Here is a 23374-nt window from a genome sequence, read left to right as displayed (position 1 = left end):
GCTATCAATCATTTGCTGTGCACTATAGAGAGGCAATTAGTATACAGTTTGATCAAAGCGCATAGGCCCACTTACCGCGACAAGGATGCCTCTTGTTTAAGTGGGAACCTACTCTAACCATGGCGCAGAGCCGTGCGGCGACCGACACGCCTCCACACCGCTCCAGCAGGCAATGGGATCCAGCAGCCGCACAGCAGCCCCACTATACAGTGAGGCCACATGGGCCCCGGGTCCCATCACTCCACCAGCACGGCACAGAAGCAGAGACGGCCGCCGTCCAGCGCCGCATGTGAACTGGTGCAAATGGCTCACCTGTTCACAGCCTCTCAGGAACTCCAACTGAGATGTGGTAGGAATATATAAACCCTTTGCAGACTTCTGCTAATTAAAAAGCACCTGAGCCACATGGGGAGGAGTGCTGATTCAGGGGAGGGGGGAAAAGAAGTTTATAGCCTAAATTGTATGGATATGTGGAGAGAATCTCTAAATCGCACATCCTCTTTAACTCTTTACCATTCTATGATGCACGTGGATTATTCTCATTTGAACGTGCATGTATGTCTTAGTGATGCATCCTAGTGATTGCATGGGGCTCTGCCTACTTGATCATTTACTGAAGGGCAGCTGTGATTATCCTCTGAAACACTGATTCACTACAATATGGCTACCTTAGTCACGTCACTATGAAAACTAGTGACGCAATCATCATGGCACCTTGGTCCAGTGATATTGCCTGTGTAAGGTAAGTGCTAAAAGATGTCTATGTGTATTGCTATATATAGTGTAAGCTTCATGAGATTATGCAGTCAGACATTTATGACAATATATAATTGCATACGTTTTATATTCCAGGATGTGGAGCTCAGAAGTGGGGACCACAGTGTAACAAAACCTGTCCTGAATGCCATAATAGCGGTGTTTGTCATGAGGACACAGGGGAATGTATTTGCCCTCCAGGATTCATGGGGACAACATGTGAAATGGGTGAGTAGTGATTCCTTAGTTTTTATGATCCATTAGAATTAGGGTACAGAAGGATATAGTATATCAACTAAATCAGTTACAACATTTTAACATCAATGGAATAAACAAGGCAGAAAAGGACATCATATGGGGTGCTTGTTACATAAAGTAGATATATGGGCATTCCATTGACAGAAATGACACTTTATGTGAAATAATTACTAGAACAAGTAAGAAATGGGCTGCTGCTAACGAAGCTATCAGAGTTTGTGTTAGCGAATTACAAGAGACCATGGGAAGATCCAGGTGGCATATAGTGGAACACAGTTGAAGATGTATTAGCCTAAGGCTGGGTTCAGACCTGAGCATATGCGCTGTTTACAGGCGTTTTTATCGGGCGTATTTTGGGGCGTTTTTGTATTTTGGAAACGCACATCGTACGCGCGTTCTTGCTATTGACCACAGAGGCGTACAATGAAAAACAGAGGTGTTACGCGCGACAATACGCCCCAAAGAAGCTCCTGTACTTCTTGGGGCGTAGGGCGTTTTACAGCGCGTTCGTACGCACTGTAAAACGCTCAGGTGAGAACCATGCCCATAGGGAAACATTGGTTTTTGCCTGTTGAGCGTTTTACAGCACGTAGGAACGCGCTGTAAAACGCTCAGGTGTGAACCCAGCCTAAGATGCCTTGAAAACAATCATGTCCTTTTCCTAAAGGCCCCTTTATGGAGCAAGATCTGTTGCCCGTTTCTCTTTTGCACACTTCTGTTAATTGTGAAGTGACCTTTGGTGTAGCTGTAGCAAGTTCTTCTCTTCACCTGCAAGTTCTTCTCTCCACCTCACCATGCTCACTGTTACATGAGGTTGAACCCGGGTGTAAAGCTGTGATGTGATCTGTGCTGCCACAATATGTACATTTTAGGCTACATGCACCCAATTAAATCCCGACCAAGTCCATTTTGCAGTCTGTGCTATCCACATTTTTTTTTGAAGACCCATTGAGTGGATATTTTCTATAACTTCTATAACGATGCAGACTCACTGATAATTTCAGGAAGGCCTGAGTGAGGCTCCCAAAGTAAGGGCCCTGCTTGCCAGGATCATGTACCTTAGCCTCTGCTTGTGAGGGCCCAGCAGAGCTGTATGTAGAATCTTGAGAACAAACATTAATTTTGTGTACTGCCATCAATGTTTTGAGTGGATCGAGGACTGGAGTGACACATGGAATGTAAAATCAAAACTGTGGAAGTTTTTAATCTTTGCTAGTTGATGTACGAAATCCACAAAAACAAAGAAAGGAGGAAATGGGACAATGGGACTGTTTATTAGTGGAACCATGGGTAAGACACTTTTCTTGATGGTTTAAGGTAATTTTTGGACTTTGAATGTCAAGGAATGCAAGTCCCTGTAAGCACAAACCACAAAATGGCTGAACCATAACATGTCAAGAACCATGGCTGAATATTTGAGAAGCCAGTCTGCTAATTATATCTAGAGAATATATAGCTGGCTACTACTGGAATTATCAGTATGTGTAGCTGGAGGCAGCTGTATTTGCGAATCGCTACCAGGTGTGTCCATGAGATTATAAGTGATGGAACCATATGGGAGAGTGGAAATTGACAAGTCCATGAACTTACCAGTGATACTGCCATATGGGAGAATGGAAAGTGAGTCCATGAGCTTACCAGTGATTCTGCCACATGGGAGAATGGAAGGTTAGTCCATGAGATTACCAGTAATGCTGCCTCATGGGACAATGGAAGGTGGATCCATGAGCTTACCAGTGATGGTACCATATTGGAGAATGGGAGAATGTAAATTGGCAAGTCCATGAACTTACCAGTGATACTGCCATATGGGAGAATGGAAGGTGAGTGCCTGAGCTTACCAGTGATGCTGCCACAGGGGAGATTGGAAGGTGAGTGCCTGAGCTTACCAGTGATGCTGCCACAGGGGAGATTGGAAGGTGAGTCCATGAGCTTACCAGTGATTCTGCCACATGGGAGAATGGAAGGTTAGTCCATGAGATTACCAGTAATGCTGCCTCATGGAAAAATGGAAGGTGGATCCATGAGCTTACCAGTGATGGTACCATATTGGAGAATGTAAATTAGCAAGTCCATGAACTTACCAGTGATACTGCTGCTGATGCTGCCACAGGGGAGAATGGAAGGTGAGTGCCTGAGCTTACCAGTGATGCTGACATGTGGGAGAATTGAAGATGCTTTTTTTTCTTACAGCATGGTGCTGTAAAAAGTGGCTTCCTCTTTCCGGAATGCCTCACTTCCTCCAGTGGTGGTTTAGGAAGAGCAGATGGGTGAATACTGACACCAAACTAAGGCACTAGATGGAGAGTCAATACACACAGAAAATAACATGATGGCAGGGTGGGGCTTAACTATGTGCCAAGTTTACTAAACAGATATCTTCATTTTGGAACTACTTAACAATGACTGTCTTTGTGGCACGTTCTATATGATTACTTTTTTTTAAATAAATGTGTTTTTATAGAAAAAGACAAGTATCTCATTTTTCTTACCATACATACAGTAAGCTTACCATGTCCAATGCTTTTCCTTAGCATGTGGTGAACACAGATTTGGAAGAACATGCAAGGAGACCTGTGGAGAAAAAGAAACCTGCAAGTCACAAATGTTTTGCCTCATAGATCCATATGGTTGCTCTTGTGCCTCAGGATGGATGGGACTAATGTGTGATGAAGGTACAATAGATAAAAGATGGCTTTTTGATAAATAAAACCTGGCATAGTACCACATACAGAAAGGCATTGTTCTACTTAGTAGCATTTTAGTAGCAGTAATGCTGACTGTTCTCTTTTAGCTTGTCCAGAGGATTTCTATGGCCCTGACTGCAAGCTGAAGTGTCTCTGCACCAGGGGGACATGTGACAGGTTTAAAGGATGTATTTGTTCACACGGATGGCGTGGGTTGCACTGTGAAAACGAAGGTAAAGCAAGGTAACACTGTATTGTTATATATTGTGGCAGGGCACAAATAGATATAATTTATGAATACATTTTCATTAAAGGTCATCTGTCAACAGATTTGTACCCATGAAACTGGCTGACCTGTTGCGTGTATGCTTGGCAGCTGAAGACATCTGTGTTGGTCCCATGTTCATATGTGCCCGCATTACTGAGAAAAATGTGCAATATATGCAAATAAGCCTCTAGGTGCCAAATGGGTGTTGTCCTTACACCTAGAGGCTCAGCTCCCTCTACAACTACTCCACCCTCTCCACTTTGATTGACAGGACCAGATGTGATGACATTTTCACTGCCTGGCCTTGTCAATCAAAGTCGAGAGGGTCGAACAGTTGCAGAGAGCATAGAGCCTCTAGGTGTAATGGCAACGCCCCCATTGCTCCTAGAGGTTAATTTGCATATATTAAAACATAATTTTTCTTGGCAATGTGGGCACATATGAACATGGGACCAACACAGATGTCTTCAGCTGCCAAGCGCACATGTAACAGGTCAGCCAGTTCTTCGGTACAAATCTGCTGACGGATGCTCTTTGACAAACTGAATAGATAAATCCCTGAAATGCTATCATACCCAGATGTGAATTTTTGAAAAAAACATCACTGACCCCAAAACACTACAAAAATACCAAAAACACATGCAACAGGTCAGCCAGTTTCTTTCTTAGGTACAAATCTGCAGATAGATGCCCTTTAGTGAGTTATAGAAGGACTCCAGCCATTTCAATTTTGACATATAATGCTAATGTAATTTGTTTCATCCCAGCGCAGTTGCATTCATGCTGTACATTTTGAAGCCTTTCATTATGGGCAGTGGCGCCATGTGATATTCAGTCTCACCATTAGTCCAAGGTTTGCTCTCCTGTGTAGACAGGAGATCACTCTCTACTGCATGGCTCACTTTCTGTGAACTACATGATTACATCATCATCTATCAAATTCTACCTAGAACCTTTCAGACACCTCTCCAACATGTTCTATCCTTCTTTTCCACCTGTACATACCTATATGCATATAGTGCTGCTGAGGATATAATTTCTGTTATCTAAAAGAGCAGAATTGCAATGAGATGTGTCTATACAATAATTAGCTTCAGAGTTATAACACTCCCCTGACTCATACTCTCTGTCTATACGATCTGTGACTGCTGTGTGCAGAATCTTCAGTGTATTTTAATGAGATGCAGCTTTACACTTCTTGCCCTTCCTCCTATTTGTAAGAGCTGACAGGGAGGAATCTATGACAAGCTGGGATCAGAGAGATAGGCTGAAGTTGGATCACGGAGGAATACACTGAGACCATGCAGTGTGAGTTAAGTCCCTTTTGCACTGCCCAAACATCGGGCTCATCATCGTTAACAAGTGTTAATAGGAATGCTCGTTAGCAATAATCTGTCAGTGTAAATGTGTCTCCGACTACCGATGAACGAGCTAAATCCTTGTTCATCGGGTAATTGGATCTTTCATGTGGTCACCTAAATCATCCTTTGCCAGCAGCAAATCGTGCTGTTAAAACAGCCTCTGGTAATGGCAAACAATGATTGTGTATGGGGACAAGCGATGACATTAGTGATCACTCTTCCCCATACTGTCGAGGAGATCGCTGCATGTAAATGCAGCAGTCTCCTTCACTGATAAGCAGGAGATTGTCGGGAAGGAGGAAGGCTTCCTTCACGACAATCGCCTGCTCAATTGAGCAGTGTAAAAGGACTTTTATGGGACAGAAGATCAAAGTCAGTGTCTATCACTTATAGAACTTATAGGACTCAGAGTAGAGCAAGTGCAGTGTGAGGAGGCATGATGTGAAACGTAGTCTGTGTAACATGATCCACATCAGAAGGGAAGAGGAAGGGGTATTATTCTTTAATAATAGATTATGTTGCACTATATAGGCATACAAATGTTGGAATCTTTTTGCATGCATCTACAAATATAGGGTTGCTGAATCCAAAATGCATCCCATGTGAAAATCATGTTGGCACTATAGCATACTCCTAATACACCTTTTAGATCTTCCAAAATACGCCATAGTCATGGTTTCAGTTGATCTTGAAAACCCTCTAACCGCATAGTAATTAATAACATGGTATATGCAATACTAAAATTAATTAATTTAATTCAGCAAAATATTTTGTTTAGCTGTGAATCCTATATAATATAATGATTCCTGGAGAGGAGGCTACTTTCACGCTAGCGTTTTTGTTGGATCCGGCAGGGTTCAGCAAAAACGCTTCCGTTACTGATAATACAGTTATGAACGGATCCGGTTGTATTATCTTTATCATTGCCAAGACGGATCCGTCATTAACTATATTGAAAGTCAATGGGGGACAGATCCGTTTTCTATTTTGTCAGATTGTGTCAGAGAAAACGGATCCGTCCCTATTGACTTGCATTGTGGATCACTACGGATACGTTTTGCTGGGCATCCCAGGACGGGAAGCAAACCGGAGTATGCTGCTGTTTGCTCTCCGGTATGAGAACGGAACAGAATGCATTTTGGAGCATTCCGTTCTGTTCAGTTACGTTTTGTCGCCATTGACAATGAATGGGGACAAGACGGAAGCGTTTTTTTCGGTATTGAGATCCTAGAAACGCTAGTGTGAAAGTAGCCTTACACAGCTATTTCTGCCATTACTATAGACTTGAATGGAGAGGCCTGCACACAAGTTCGGCCAACTCCCCATTGAAGTGTATGGAGAATGTGGAGGCTGGTAATCAGCATCATCTGACCCCAGATTTCCCTAGATATGTAGGTCTCAGTGCTGAAATTAATCCTGGTGTTATAATATAAATGACTATGAATGGAAGACCCATTTAAATTAATGTATGAACTATCAGTCATGCCTTAAAGGGGTTATCCCATGACTATTGTAAAAAATGAAATTCAGACATAGTCTAGTACATGACAAACTCTAACAAAGCTAGAACCAGCCCTGTACCTCACATGGATCCAGAGATCTTCCTATTAATTTCTCCAATTGTTCTGCTAGATTTACTTCAAGCTGTCAGCTCAGTGGTGGTGGGGGGGGGGGGGGGGGGTGTCCTTTCTACTGCAGCTGGTGGCAGTTGAAGGATGGCACTGAGCACGTGCTTCCATGTCAGTGAACAGGACAAAGAAATTAGAAAAAGAGCAAACAGCAGATGGCGCTATACAGATATATTTCATTGAATAACTCAGTTGCTATAACACATTTTGAATTACATGCAATTACAACAGTATTCAGATCCAGGTGCTGGTTTGAAAACTGTAGAATATTATATGTAGCTTAAGCAGAGTGGAAACTTACTAGAAGCCACAGCACTAGCGAGATGATGCTCTTTCTTCAGAGATACCAGTGTATCATGGAGTGCTTCCAGTACATCTCCATAGAGGACTGGTCTTTTTAAGAAGATTCAGCACCCTGCCTTAGCCACTTCCAAGGCATTGCACTGAGCCGGCCGAGTCCTATTTCGTACTGACGAGGGGCAAGCTCCCCGAAACAGGTGTCTACAGAAAAGTCGGATCATGACTCATAAAGTGCCACTTCCAAAAAGTGGCACTGGCGAGATGGTTCTCTTTCTTGGGAGATGCATCTTTGTACTTTCATAGTAGAAACACTTGTAAAAATTCTTCTGGAACAGATGTGGTCTTATCATACAGTATTTAGCAGTCTTATTGGCATGTCCATGTCCTGTGTCTTAGTAGGAGCTACAGTAATGAGCGGTGGATTATGCTACATGGTTTTCTCTATTGATAAGTGAATCTTATATTACAGGTAAACCATACATCCCGCCACAGATACAAGAGATGGAAACAACCTTAGAATTGAACTCAGGAATTGAGTTTAAACCGACCTGTAGGGTCAGTGGCTATCCGAAACCTTCTGTTCAAGAGTTTCTACTTTTCAAAGAGGATGGCACCATGTTTCAGGTTGTTTTCTTAAGAATATCTATGACTTTAAAGATTATTTTATATATATATATATATATATATATATATATATACATACACTTTATACAGTATTTATTAGCTATTCAAATATAATACCAATGATTTTTCGGTCATACATAGACCGTCATCAAACATAGATTGTTTTAGAGATGCTGTGTATTGTGGCAGCTCCTGCTTGTGTATGGCGCTCATAACTGGCTAATGGGTTAAAAGCACAACATATATCAATCATTGTGTATGAAGTCAATGGCACTACTGCATACTGCACAGGATGTGATAGCAGGCAATCTCAGATCTCAGGTGCTGTAAGTCAAATGCCATCTGCTCAGGCACAATGACAATCTCCACAAGCAGAAAATAACAAAAGTGTCCTATGCTCTCTTAACAAACATATATAAATAGCGGGCCATTCCAACAAACCCAGTAGTGGGCATAAAACTAAATTAAATGTGCTGTTCTACATCACAATTGCCCACAAAACATCACTGTCACAAAATAGAAGTACCTGCATTCCTGGCAGTACAATCTGAGCCAAACAGGTAATGAAGTTTCCTACATGGTGAGGAGCAGTTACCTAACCCTCATGGTCAGAGTGGTCATTAGGACCAGGAGCTCTTGTGGTCATGATCACAGACCTGCTCCAGATGTTGGCAGGCTCCTGAAGAGAGACTGGTTGAATGAGAGGTGGCATCACCACTTGGTTGGAGAGTCCAGGGGCACAGATAGAGGTATCCTACACATTTCATCTTCCTTCCCTCACTGCCATATAGGAAACAAGGATTTTAGGGATCCCTCACTGCCATAAAGGAAACCAGGATTTCAGGGATCCCTCACTTCCATATAGGAAACCAGGATTTCAGGGATCCCTCACTGCCATATAGGAAACCAGGATTTCTGGGATCCCTCACTGCCATATAGGAAACCAGGATTTCGGGGATCCATCACTACCATATAGGAAACCAGGATTTCAGGGATCCCTCACTGCCATATAGGAAACCAGGATTTCATCATATCCTTGGTTTGGATTGTACGGCCAAGAGTGCAGGTTTTGTAGCAGCGATGTTTATTGGACAGTTGTGCTGTAGATCGGCACATTTAATGCGGTTTTAGGCTCACTAATGGGTTTGTTGGACCGGGCCGATATTTATATATATTTGTAGAGGGAGCTCAGGTCGCTTTTGTTATATATCACCCACTGTACCAGATCCAGAGTGCCAGATCTTTGTTTTTGATTTAAGAGGATCTGTCAGCTTAATATACTACCCTATGTATAAACTATGGGGGTCATTTATTAAGATCGGCGTTGTCATATCTCATATGTATGTCATATCTTGATGTATATTTGTGACAAATTAGACTACACCCGCAAACTGAGACCTGTTGGACAATGGAAAAAAAAATCAAGAAAAATATGGCAGCTGGATTTCTGCCCCATACTCAAATCCATATCTACTCTATTTTTATATGTTGTTTTGTATTGCATTTATTAAATCCACCCATTATAGTAACTAATATTGATGTCTATAGGCTGTGTCAACCACTGAAATTGATCAACAGACAGTTGCCCAGTTTTCTGTAGGGAAGATTGTGCCTAGATTTTCAGGTTGGTGGATCTACAGTGTGAAGACTGCAGCGGGAACAGATGACCAGCATGTCCACATCTATGTGAAAGGTAGGAAACATTTAACAGTCATAGACAAAAGTTTTAAGACTGACATAAATTTTGATTTTCAAAAAGTTTGCTGCTTCAGTTTTTATGGTGGCAATTTGCATTATAGGTTGTTATGAAGAGTGAACAGATGAATTGCAATTATTTATAAAGTCATTCCTTGCCATGAAAATTAACTTAATCACAAAACCCCTATTTCCACTGCATTTCAGCCCTACCACAAAATGACCTGCTAACTTCATTTCAGTAATATTCTCGTTAGCTCAGGAGAAAGTGTTAACGAGGACAAGGCAGCTGATATCATTCTGTCAAGCTGACTGAATTAGAAGAGCAAACTGGTTGCTTTAAAAGGGACATATGTGGTGCTTGAAATCATTGTCTTCTTCTGTTAACTGTGGTGACACCCAAACAAACACATGCAATCAACTAGAAGTTACTAGGCCACACAACAAATTTTTGAATGCCCCCCTTGCAACCCCCCCTCCCTAGGAACCCTCCCTCCTGCGACTAGTCAAGATAATGCTCGGAGACTAGGCCAAGCAGCAACTCCGTCCATTTCCTACATGTATATACTGTATGTCATGTCACCGTATATACTGTGACTGTATATAATGTAATTTTACAATACTATTGATGGGCCCTGACAATAAAAAATTTCAGTCCTCCTCCTGGGCGGGCCCCTTCTGAGTCTGGGCCCTGCAGCAGCTGATTCCCATGCTTCCTCTATAGCTACACCCCTGTTTGCATCAAAAGGGCTTCACAGGCAAGGGCATTGCTGTTTGTAAGATGCCGCCCGGCCTAACCATTTATCAGATCATTAAGGACTTCAAGGAAAGAGATTCAATTGCTGTGAAAAAGGCTTCATGGCACAACAACAAAAAGTCCAGCAAGTGCCAGGACCATCTACTAAAGAGGATTCAGCTATGTGATCAGTTTACCACCACTGAAGAGCTTACTTCAGGCAGGTGTGAGTGCATCTGCATGCTTAGTGAGGTGAAAGCCTTTGGAGGATGGTCTGGTGTCAAGAGAAGCAGCAAAGAAGCCTCTTCACTCCAAGAAAAACATCAAGAACAAAGTATGAGAAAAAAAGCAGTCCAGCTCACCTCTCCTCTCCCTCCTTGTTGGTGGGTAGCCCAGCAAACATGAAATCGCATTCTTTTACAAAAATAATCTGAAAAAGCACACATAAAAATAAAACACCTATAGAGGACTGAAATTGTGACAAAATCAGAGCATGGTGGCATAAGTATACAGTAATAAGCAGATGCTATATCAATAGTAATCAATCAATGCCTGTTGGGAATTTAAGCCCCTAGGAATCTTTGTATCCAAACCAAAGATCCAAAAGGATTCTCTATTCAATAGTTTCAAGGAGTGGTCACTTTCCCAAATATTTTTAATAGCAATAAAAAAAAAATTAGACAAAGAGATTATACCATTATGGCATTCCCTATAATGTTTAGAGAGCATTGATATATTTACACCTTTTTATTAGCTATCGTACATCCGAAAGATGTTTATTAATCCACATTCTCAAGGTGCAAGTTGTGCAACCAACATAGTGTTTTTGGCAAATCAAACAGGAGGCTAGAATTGTCTACTAGTCCGTCAGGTATTGACAAGCCTCACATCTCATGTAGCCACATATCTAAGGCTACTTTCACACTACTTTCCGTTTGTGAGATCCGTTCAGGGCTCTCAGAATCGGTCCAAAACGGATCAGTTTTGCCCTAATGCATTCCGAATGGAAAAGGATCTGCTCCGATCAGTCTCCATTCCGCTCTGAAGGCGGGCACCAAAACGTTGCCTGCAGCGTTTTGCTGTCCCCTTGACGAAACTGAGCCAAACCGATCCGTCCTGGATCCGTTTTCTCTGACACAATCTGGCACAATAGAAAATGGATTTGTCTCCCATTGACTTTCAATGGAGTTCATGATGGATCCGTCTTGGCTATGTTACAGATAATACAAACTGATCCATTCATGACGGATGCATGCGGTTGTATTATTGTAATGGATCAGTTTTTGCAGATCCATGACAGATCCGCCCAAAACGCGAGTGTGAAAGTAGCCTAACATTTATGCGTTGGTAACCAAGTATGCTTAGTGGGGTTTTTGCATCAATACACTGGGTGATAGAAGCGAAACTAAGGTCGGTGCCCTTCTAGCTACCATCTTGATACCTGGGGCGACTATATTTGCCAAAGCTACATCCTGAAATAAAATAGGAAGATACTTCCTGACAATGTTTTTGACCTGAGTGAACTATCAACTAATGCTAGTAACAAATGTGACAGGTTGATGTGTGTGAACACTGCCACTCTTGGGGATAAAAGCTTTATCTGCTAACGGTTGTTAGTGGCTCTGCTGGGATGCCCTAATAAAAGCATTATGGAGAATCAAATATAGTAACCTCTGGCTCCTAAACGCTCCCACAATTTTTTAGATTCCTCTAGTAGAGCAATTCTTGTGAAGTCTTACCCATTCCCCATGCAGAATGTTATAAAAGACGGAATGAGGTTGACATGACGTAGCTAGCAAGGTAGCATTACCGGCTGTATCTTTCTAGTAGGTACCACAACAATATCTCTGCCAACCACATTGAGCTCGATATCGAAAAAAGGTAATGGATGAACCGCCCAATTTAGCAGTAAACTGTAAATTTATGGTTGTCATTAAAAGACATCTGTCAGTAGATTTGTACCTATGAAACTGGTTGACCTGTTGCATGTACGTTTGGAAGCTGAAGGCATCTGTGTGGGTCCCATGTTCATATGTGCCAGCATTGCTGAGAAAAATGTTTAATATATGCAAATTAAGGGCTCTTTCACACCTGCGTTCTTTTCTTCCGGCATAGAGTTCCGTCGTCGGGGCTCTATGCCGGAAGAATCCTGATCAGTTTTCTCCTAATGCATTCTGAATGGAGAGAAATCCGTTCAGGATGCATCAGGATGTCTTCAGTTCCGGAACGGAACGTTTTTTGGCTGGAGAAAATACCGCAGCATGCTGCGCTTTTTGCTCCGGCCAAAAATCCTGAAGACTTGCCGCAAGGCCGGTCCGGAATTAATGCCCATTGAAAGGCATTGATCCGGATCCGGCCTTAAGCTAAACGTCGTTTCGGCGCATTGCCGGACCCGACATTTAGCTTTTTCTGAATGGTTACCATGGCTGCCGGGACGCTAAAGTCCTGGCAGCCATGGTAAAGTGTAGCGGGGAGTGGGGGAGCAGCATACTTACCGTCCGTGCGGCTCCCGGGGCGCTCCAGAGTGACGTCAGGGCGCCCCAAGCGCATGGATCACGTGATCGCATGGATCACGTCATCCATGCGCATGGGGTGCTCTGACGTCATTCTGGAGCGCACCGGGAGCCGCACGGACTGTAAGTATACCGCTCCCCCGCTCCCCGCTCTTACTATGGCAACCAGGACTTTAATAGCGTCCTGGCTGCCATAGTAACACTGAACGCAATTTGAAGACGGATCCGTCTTCAAATGCTTTCAGTACACTTGCGTTTTTCCGGATCCGGCGTGTAATTCCGGCAAGTGGAGTACACGCCGGATCCGGACAACGCAAGTGTGAAAGAGGCCTACGACTCTAGGAGCAACGGGGGTGTTGCGATTACACTTAGAGGCTATGTTTTCTCTGCAACTGCTGCACCCTCTGCACTTTAATTGACAGGGTTTGACGAATTTGAGAATTGAGAATGTCTTCCACAGATTTACAGTACAAGTGAAGCCCTTTCAATTTGGGTCAAATCGATTTGGGCTCAAATGAAACGGTTGATTTGGTTCAGTGAGACCCAAATCAAATTTAAATTCACTCTCTAATCATATCTTTGCTAAATGTGATTTCTCTTGGTTTTAGTATTCAAAAAAGTAATGATTTCTATTTTTATTTTTTATGGACAGTTGCTCCGTATCCTAAGTATGAACCAATGTTGAATAAAAGTGGACCCAACTATCTTCACATACAGGTCAACACTGACTCCTATGGAGGAGATGGTCCCATTGTAACTACAACTGTATTGTATAAACCCTCAAAGAAATTAACTGGGTGGATTAACTTAAGTGGTAAGAAATAATTTAGCCTACAAATGTTTTTCATCCAATTTACAAAATTACATAAAAATATACATTAAAGAACAAAATATTCTGACTGTAAAGCAAGATTAAATTTACTCATTTTGGCATCTGGATGTGCATGCACTTTAATTATTTTGGTAGTTTATCCAACTACGAGAACATTCCCAGTCAAGTAACTCTCCCCTTATTCACTTTTTAGTACCTGTGACTTATAAAATTGTCAAACTTGAAAACCTGGAGCCAAGAACTGAGTATAAAGTTTGTGTTCAGTTGGGACGCAAAGGAGAAGGAGGAGTGGGACATCCAGGTCCAGAAAAAGTCTTCACCACAGAAGCATTTGGTAATTGGCTAGGCATGAGCTATCTGCACGTCGGGTGGTGTAGTTTCCTATGAGATGTCATTAATGATAATTCTGTACTTTTTTTTTTTTTTTTTACCTTCGTTGGCTTCCTTTCTTTATACATCCTGGTGGAGAAGCATGCTTACAGCCCACCACCCACATATTATTGTTCAAGCATCTTCATCCACATGTTAATATAGCATTAGACAATGCAGGACAGTTTGTGCAAGTCAATGAAGCTAGCCATACACATGAATGGCTCCCTAATAGCTAATAGCTCCCTAACCCACCATCATATTCAATGTCCTGGTAATGTGGGATTGGTTATTATTCACTTAATGGGGCATTATACTGTGCAGGGAGCACATGAAGGGGCATTATACTGCGTGGGGGGGACATAAGGGGGCATTTATTTTCAAAATGACAGGAAAAAAAGTAAAAAATAAAAATAAATGGATCAAACTTCAAAATGTGAAGAAAGAATTGGCATCTACCGTAATAACAATACCCCCAAAGACACAGCCCCTTTTTACCATGTAAACTTGGCCAGCATTCTTTGCTGGTAAAGGTGGCAATGCTAGTCGTAGTCCTTAACAAAATATATAAAAAATTACCCTAATGTATCTTAACCCTTCCCGACCAGTTGGGTCTTTAAAAATGGCGTCCGTTTTGGAGCGGGGCAGGCACAATAGCCATCAGGTTTCTGCTGATTCACGTAGCAGAAAAAAAAAATCAAAATGGCGGATAAGGGCACTTTCACACTAGCGTTTTTCTTTTCCGGAACTGAGTTCAGTCATAGGGGCTCAATACCGGAAAAGAACTGATCAGTTTCATCTCCATGCATTCTGAATGGAGAGAAATCCGTTCGGGATGCATCAGGATGTCTTCAGTTCAGTCACTGAACGGCGTTTTGGACGGAGGAAATACCGCAGCATGCTGCGGTATTATCTCCGTCCAAAATTCCGGATCAGTTGCCGGCATTAATTTACTGTACATTGAAATGTATTAGTGCTGGATCCGACATTAAAAATACCGCAATGCTGCATGCGCAGACCGGTAAAAATGTGAAAAAAATATATAACGGATCCGTTTCTCCGGATGACATACAGAGAGACGGATCCGTTCTTGCAATGCATTTGTAAGACGGATCCGCATCCGGATCCGTCTACAAATGCTGTCTGTTTGCATGCAGATTGCCGGATCTGGCAGGCAGTTCCGGCGACGGAACTGCTTGCTGGATGACTTTGCCGCAAGTGTGAAAGTAGCCTAACTGCTTTTTTGTTGGTTAGTTTTGCTACATAGGTAACACCATAAAAACAAAAATCTTTAAACTGTGGCGGAATTAAGTTTTTTTCCATTACACCCGATTTGGAATTTATTTTCTAGCTTCCCACTACATCATATGCAAAATGGTGCCATTAGAAAGTGCCCTCTGGTTGGAGAATAAGCCTGAGATATATTACAGCATATAATATAGCGGATGTTCAAAAATTTATATTATGAGACTCTTTCTTATTGTGATGAGGACATGCTCTCAGTTTTTTTCCTGAATAATTTTGTAATGTTCTGATACATTTAATAAGAAAAAAACAAGCTCTGCAAAATAAAAAAGTTATGGCTCTGTGATGCTGGGAGCGACAAATGAAAATGCAAAAGCAGATAATCACTCGGGCTAAAAGGGTTAAATTGATGTACTGAACCTAGTAGCAAATAATTACAAAAATAATCAGTTATATTGCTAATCAAGAGATTGGGTGCAACCAAAGAAAGTCACATGCTTTAAAACTGCCTCCCTAGATATGACTCACATCCTCACACTGTGCTGATGCATTTTACATCATGTCAGCACAGTCTAGTGATTGATACTTAAAGGATAACTGTCACACTTAGACCCTAATTTCAATTTTCATATATGTAGCTAGTAATAACATGATATTCCAGAATCAGTTACTATTAGACTGACTTACCCCATATTTAATAAGATTCAGCCCTTAGCAACCAGTCTGCATAAAACTGCAATTTACACTATTGCTTTTGTATTCATTTTCCATGTCACTGTATGTTTAAATAAAATCCTAAAATCCTGGAGTTTTCACGCTCACCACTAGGCCTAATGATATATTGGAATTTCCTGTACCGATAACTTTTCAGTAGACATTGCATTATCATCACAGGCAGAATTATAATGACAGATGAACTTTGTATAGATAACACAGGATGCACCACTTACAATAGGGGATATCACAGCTTATCTACTCCCTCCTGACCTCTGCACAGGTACAGAGCACTGCTCTGAAAGGACAGGACGTCTTGATATATTTTAAACCTAGTGGCCAGTGTGCATGAATTTTAGGTTTTTTTTTTTAAATACAGAGCGACATGGATGATTTTTTAAATCACCAAGAATTCTAAAAAAAGATATTTAACATAAAAAACATGATTTGCACACTAGGTCAGTTTCTGATTATATATTCCATTTAAAGGGGTTTTCCAGTTTGTATCAACATCCTTTAACATAATTATAATGATATTTTGTAATGTATTTATTTTACCTTTATTACTCTTATGTTTTGTTACATTTTGTGAGAAGCCGTAAACTAGATGGCGTTGTTAGGTGGCAATGCTGGCGCTGTAGTAGAGTAAGTAGAAGTGCATCATGGGTTTGGTTGGATACAGCAACAGGAAGTGCTACACACAGGATGGAAACAAACCAGAGTGATTGGTTTTAATGGTGAAAACCGGTCAGGGAGTACAAATTGTAAAAAAAAATGCATGGAGAAGATGTACATGAGGTAAACAACATCATGAGCATATCTACTAAAAACATTAGTAATCCCATGAATCAGGTACAAGTATATATCTGCAGCTTGTTGATAACTACTTTCCCACTACTACTTGTGTCTTACTTCTTATAGGCCTTCCTCCCCCAAAAGTGATCACAGTGACACCTAGCAGTCAAACATCTCTAAATCTAACTTGGTTACCAAATGAAGAAGACTCTGAAGAAGAACACGTGTATGAAGCAGAATGTTGCAGTCCAAACGCTGTAGACACAGCAATATACAAAACAACTCCAGGAAATGGTACTGGAATTATAATCGATAACCTGAAGCCAAAGACCGCATACCAGTGCAAAGTAAGAGTGAACACCAAGTCACAGGGAGAATGGAGTGAGCCAATATTCGCATGGACATACAGTGACCGTAAGTAGAAATGCCCACAGAATGTCATGTGAAAATGAAACACATTTTATCAGGGATATTCCTATTTGAACATTTATTGCATATTGAAAGGATATGCCATAAAGGTCCGATATGTGCAGGTCCCACATCAGGGACCTGCTCCTATCTCAAGAACAGGGGCCTAAAGTTAATGGAAAGCAAGTTGCACCTGCGTGGTACCCAGCCAGCACTCAGCTATTTTTGGACATCCCCTAGAGGTGAATGTAGAAGTGGCTGCACATACGCGACTTGCTCTATTTCTGAAAATAGCGTACTATTGGACATTTCTGACATATCCTAACAATACATCATAAATATCCCAAATGAGAATATCCCTTTAATACTTGTGGTTACGTAGTGATCCTGTTTTTGACATCAGTATACAGTACTTTGCGTCTCCAACAGGTTTTCAAAAATATTCTTATCTCTAGCTTTGGACTATGGGGGACATTTATGAAAGCTGCTACACCTGTTTTGCAAATTGTTGTGTTTTGGTTCACGCAACAATTTGCATAAAATTTGGCTACTTTTGGCTTCCCACACCACTTTGAAGTGGAGTAAGAAGTTTAGGGAAACAGATCACTTTTAGGATGCATGTATGATGTGTGACACTAGTAAATGTCCCACAGAATGTCACAGCCAGTCACAAAGTATGCCAGGTTACCCCCTGGTGTATAATCAGTTAAAAAGGCGAAACGACATTACACGTGCGGAAAAATTATAAAACCTGGAGCCATCTCATAAATTTGGGGCAGCACAAGAAACCAAAGCCAGACTTAAAAGTGGCCGAAAAAAAGCACAATTGATAAATGCCCCCTATGTATTTAGTAATAACTCCTAAGAGGAGAGGCCAATAAAATGGGCATCAGCTCTGTGTATTCCTTTTAATTATCATGAATATCATGAATACTATATAACCAAATGGTGAACATTACATTTAATGATTTATTTTATCTAATTATACTTACAGAAGTTCCACCACCACCCACACATATCAATATACTTAACATCACGGATTCCTCAGCGATTGTCACCTGGTCACTTGAGGAAGGACACTCGATTTCAACTGTTATTGTCCGTTATAAGATATTTGGAGATACAGGGTACAATCATGACATAAAGATCAGAAATATTACTATCACTCAATATCAACTGAAAGGACTGGAAGCCAACACTCCATACCTGATTGAGTTATGCACTGAGAACAATATTGGACAAAGCCTTCACAATCCTGTACGAGATGTAAAAACCCGCCAGGAAGTTAGAGGTAAGTTTTCATTTTAGCTCAGCCCATTTCACAAAATCTGGCTTCCAGATGCATGAATCACATACTTACCAACGTTTCTGTTGGTAATATCGGGGTATATAAGCCCTAGCCCTGGGAACCATCCAACCCCAACCTAGAACACCCAGGTTGTGTTAGACCCATCCTATTTCAGCCTGGGACATTACTAATTTGCCAGGACTTTCTCTGAAAATCAGGGACAGTCCCAGCAAATTCGGGACAGTTGGCAACTATGGAATCCAAGCTAAAATTGGTTACATGGATAGATCAGTATGACGGTATGAGTTTCTGAAGTACTGTCATTACACAACAGCATTTGTTCTGTTTTTTAAAGGGGTTGTCTAACTTCAGCAAATGGCATTTATCATGTGGACAAAGTTAATACCAGGCACGTTCTAATGTATTGTGAATGTCCATATTGCCTCCTTTGCTGGGTGTATTTATCACATTATACACTGCTCGTATCCAGGGGTTACGACCACCCTACAATCCAGCAGCGGAGGCCATGCTTGCACACTATAGGAAAAAGTGCCTCTCCGCATCAGGTTTTGATCCAAGGGTGTCTGAGCCCTTCTAATGGCTACAACGCGGAGAGAGATGATGAACGGAACACACCCACCCTTTCCCCAGCAGGCACGATGCAGTGATGTCATCAAGCCTGTTGCACTGAGGTGTAGAGCGCACAGGCCAGCAGGCATTACAACATCATGGCATTGCTCCTACTGGGGAGAGCATGGCCAGAGAATGAGGCCTGGGCCGTCATGGATGATAGACACAGAAGTCGGACCTTGATCCGAATTTTGGCATGTGTCCGACTGCTTTGTGTGACATCCATGACAGCCGGGGCCTCGCTTGACAGTACACACAGAGTGATGATTATGTGCGTACTGGAAGGTGATGCCCGTGTACCACTGCGGGCCCCTTAACAGACACTACAGCTGCTACAGTGGTGGATTCGCCACTGATTGTAGAGAATATGAAGCATCTTTATGATTCTCCACTCTGTGGGGTAAAGGAAAACTGGTCTACTTGCCTCTAACAACCAAACAGATTCCACCTTTCATTTTTCACAGCTTCTTTTGAAAATAAAAGGTGGAATCTGATTGGTTGCTATGGGCAACTAAGCCAGTTCTCCTTTGCACCAGTTTAATAAATCTCCCTCTATATCTGTATAAATTTGGAGAAAACTTGAAACCTTTCCTGTGATTACCTAAAAGATCTATGTTACTGCCATTTGGTTGCCCTTCAGTCACTTTACAGCCAAAGCATCTGCTGTCAGTCTAGTGACAGCCTAAAAAAGGGGCCTGAAGCCTATGTAAAACTATACCCTTCTGTAAAGAATGCCTTAAGGTCCCTTTAGACTGGATAACTCATCAGGCTATTGTCGGGAAGGAAGCGTTCGTTCCCGACAATCACCTGCTTGTCAGTGAAGGAGACCGCTATATTTACATGCAGTGATCCCCTCCACAGTATGGGAAGGAGCGATCGCTAATGCCATCGCTTGTACCCATACAGAACCATTGTTTTCCAGCAGCACAAAGTGATTAGACACCACAATCTGCTGCTAGCAAATGACGATTTAGGTGCCTACACAAAGAATGCAATCACCCAATGAATGAGTGTTTCGCTTGTTTATCGGGTAATCGGCAGCGCCTTTCCACTGCCAGATAATCGCTAATGAACATTCCTATGAATGCTCGATATCTATTATCTGGAGGATTCTTGGCCCATGTAAAGGGCCCTTAACTCTATTCATCTCTCCATTTGTCTCTCAGGGTCTGAATCAAAAGACAGCAATATGCTCCTCATTGCAATATTAGGCTCTGCTGGCATGACCTGTCTAACCATACTACTGGCATTTCTTATTATGCTTCAACTGAAACGTGCCAATTTCCAGCACAGAATGGCCCAAGCCTTCCAGAATGGAGTGGTAAGTTTTGTGATGCTTATATTGTGAATATACTGTATTAATATAAAGTATTATGAAATGTTTTGTTATGTTTCGCTCTAATTTTTATCTGTAAAGTAAAGCGAAGTACCATTGCCTGAAAGATCATTTCAGCTTATAATAGTCTACTTTGAACCAATAATCTAATCTCACACTTGTCCAGCTTGGATGTTCTAAAACAGTGTTTCTCAACTCCGGTTCTCGGGACCCACCTACCAGTCATGTTTTCAGGATTTCCTTAGTATTGAGCAGGTGATATAATTAGTGTCCATGCATCAGGACTTACCCCAATTATTCATTCTGTGGGATATTCTCAAATCCTAGGTGGGTCCCGAGGAACCGAGTCGAGAAACCCTGTTCTAGACCATTGAGGATCCCATTAAAAGATATCCAATAGCCCAAAGTATCTGTAGGGACACAAATATGCAATCCAAGGTCCCCCAGCCTGTCAAATGTTGAATATCATAGAACAGGGATGGCCAACCTGAGGCTCTCCAGCTGCTGTAAAACTACAACTCCCAGCAGGCCCAGACTGTCTATAACTATCATCCTACAGCAGGGCATGGTGGGAATTGTAGTTTTACAACAGCTGGAGAGCCTCAGGTTGGCCAACCCTGTCATAGAAGGTTCTAGTCTCTTTACTGCCTAAGGGCGTATTCACGTCAGTGAATCATGGACGTGTGCTGTCCATGTTCTCCATAGTCTGCACACAGATTAGTTAATTTTAGTGTGTTTATTCACGCATCCTATGGACAATGACAATTGCCAATAGGTCACTGTGCACAGTTTTGCCACAAGACCATGCCAGTGCCAATGGTCAGAAGAACATAATGTGTGACTATTACTTCAGTGCTGGCCCCAACAAGGCTTAATGATGATGTACGGGGCAGTATGATGGCACTGAGTATTACATCATGGTTTTATTGCACAGGACGGGACCAACGGGACACCCCTTCTGTGGAGCAGCAGACCTGTTTACAGCTGCAGTCAGACAAGCTGGTGGCCAGGTGACAGTAGACTGTAAGACTGTGAGCCACTGTCCTAGTTATGTACAGTCGTGGCCAAAAGTTTTGAGAATTACATAAATATTGGAAATTGGAAAAGTTTCTGCTTAAGTTTTTATGATAGCAATTTGCATATACTCCAGAATGTTATGAAGAGTGATCAGATGAATTGCATAGTCCTTCTTTGCCATGAAAATTAACTTAATCCCAAAAAAAACTTTCCACTGCATTTCATTGCTGTCATTAAAGGACCTGCTGAGATCATTTCAGTAATCGTCTTGTTAACTCAGGTGAGAATGTTGACGAGCACAACGCTGGAGATCATTATGTCAGGCTGATTGGGTTAAAATGGCAGACTTGACCTGTTAAAAGGAGGGTGATGCTTGAAATCATTGTTATTCCATTGTTTACCATGGTGACCTGCAAAGAAACGTGTGCAGCCATCATTGCGTTGCATAAAAATGGCTTCACAGGCAAGGATATTGTGGCTACTAAGATTGCACCTCAATCAACAATTTATAGGATCATCAAGAACTTCAAGGAAAGAGGTTCAATTCTTGTTAAGAAGGCTTCAGGGCGTCCAAGAAAGTCCAGCAAGCGCCAGGATCGTCTCCTAAAGAGGATTCAGCTGCGGGATCGGAGTGCCACCAGTGCAGAGCTTGCTCAGGAATGGCAGCAGGCAGGTGTGAGCGCATCTGCACGCACAGTGAGGCGAAGACTTTTGGAAGATGGCCTGGTGTCAAGAAGGGCAGCAAAGAAGCCACTTCTCTCCAAAAAAAACATCATGGACAGATTGATTTTCTGCAGAAAGTTTGGTGAATGGACTGCTGAGGACTGGGGCAAAGTCATATTCTCCGATGAAGCCTCTTTCCGATTGTTTGGGGCATCTGGAAAAAGGCTTGTCTGGAGAAGAAAAGGTGAGCGCTACCATCAGTCCTGTGTCATGCCAACAGTAAAGCATCCTGAGACCATTCATGTGTGGGGTTGCTTCTCATCCAAGGGAGTGGGCTCACTCACAATTTTGCCCAAAAACACAGCCATGAATAAAGAATGGTACCAAAACACCCTCCAACAGCAACTTCTTCCAACAATCCAACAACAGTTTGGTGAAGAACAATGCATTTTCCAGCACGATGGAGCACCGTGCCATAAGGCAAAAGTGATAACTAAGTGGCTCGGGGACCAAAACGTTGACATTTTGGGTCCATGGCCTGGAAACTCCTCAGATCTTAATCCCGTTGAGAACTTGTGGTCAATCCTCAAGAGGCGGGTGGACAAACAAAAACCCACTAATTCTGACAAACTCCAAAAAGTGATTATGAAAGAATGGGTTGCTATCAGTCAGGAATTGGCCCAGAAGTTGATTGAGAGCTTGCAAAGTCGAATTGCAGAGGTCCTGAAAAAGAAGGGCCAACACTGCAAATACTGACTCTTTGGATAAATGTCATGTAATTGTCGATAAAAGCCTTTGAAACGTATGAAGTGCGTGTAATTATATTTCACTACATCACAGAAACAACTGAAACAAAGATCTAAAAGCAGTTTAGCAGCAAACTTTGTGAAAACTAATATTTTTGTCATTCTCAAAACTTTTGGCCACGACTGTAGGCTGAGAGAGTACCTGCTCAAATTGGGACCAAACCGTTGACAGAGTGTCTGGCTGTCCTGAGGCTTAGGATAGGGCATACACTTCTGAACTTACCAGAGTAAGTGAACTAGTGGGACAAAGGGCACAATCACGATAGTGATACTACTATATTGTGCCAGAGTGAAATGTTCAACTGTCAACTTTGTGTTCTACAAGTATGGAGCACCCTGTGATCAAAAGTTACTGCTGCACTATTGTTTTATATTTCACAGTCCTTTAATGAAGCAGTAACCCACTAACAAGACCTTGGACTAGATCTGTATTTGTCACCCCATG

General features: G+C 42.0%; 1 protein-coding gene across 2 annotated transcripts in view; it reads left to right on the top strand.

Annotated features, from left to right (window-relative positions):
- Positions 1 to 23374, top strand: part of TEK (TEK receptor tyrosine kinase) — a 127698-nt gene that overhangs the window by 75447 nt on the left and 28877 nt on the right. The window contains exons 5-14 of one of the 2 annotated variants that reach the window (XM_040417176.1): positions 853 to 984; positions 3549 to 3689; positions 3809 to 3934; positions 7728 to 7882; positions 9431 to 9575; positions 13479 to 13640; positions 13852 to 13992; positions 16908 to 17195; positions 18184 to 18480; positions 20274 to 20428. In XM_040417176.1, coding sequence (XP_040273110.1) covers positions 853 to 984; positions 3549 to 3689; positions 3809 to 3934; positions 7728 to 7882; positions 9431 to 9575; positions 13479 to 13640; positions 13852 to 13992; positions 16908 to 17195; positions 18184 to 18480; positions 20274 to 20428 — 1742 coding nt within the window. The remainder of the gene's footprint in view (positions 1 to 852; positions 985 to 3548; positions 3690 to 3808; positions 3935 to 7727; positions 7883 to 9430; positions 9576 to 13478; positions 13641 to 13851; positions 13993 to 16907; positions 17196 to 18183; positions 18481 to 20273; positions 20429 to 23374) is intronic. The other variant, XM_040417177.1, reaches the window with a different exon arrangement.

Source organism: Bufo bufo, chromosome 2 (genome assembly GCF_905171765.1).
Source record: "Bufo bufo chromosome 2, aBufBuf1.1, whole genome shotgun sequence".
NCBI lineage: Eukaryota > Metazoa > Chordata > Amphibia > Anura > Bufonidae > Bufo > Bufo bufo.
The sequence above is the reverse complement of the archived record's forward strand: the minus strand, read 5'-3'. Positions and strand labels throughout refer to the sequence as shown.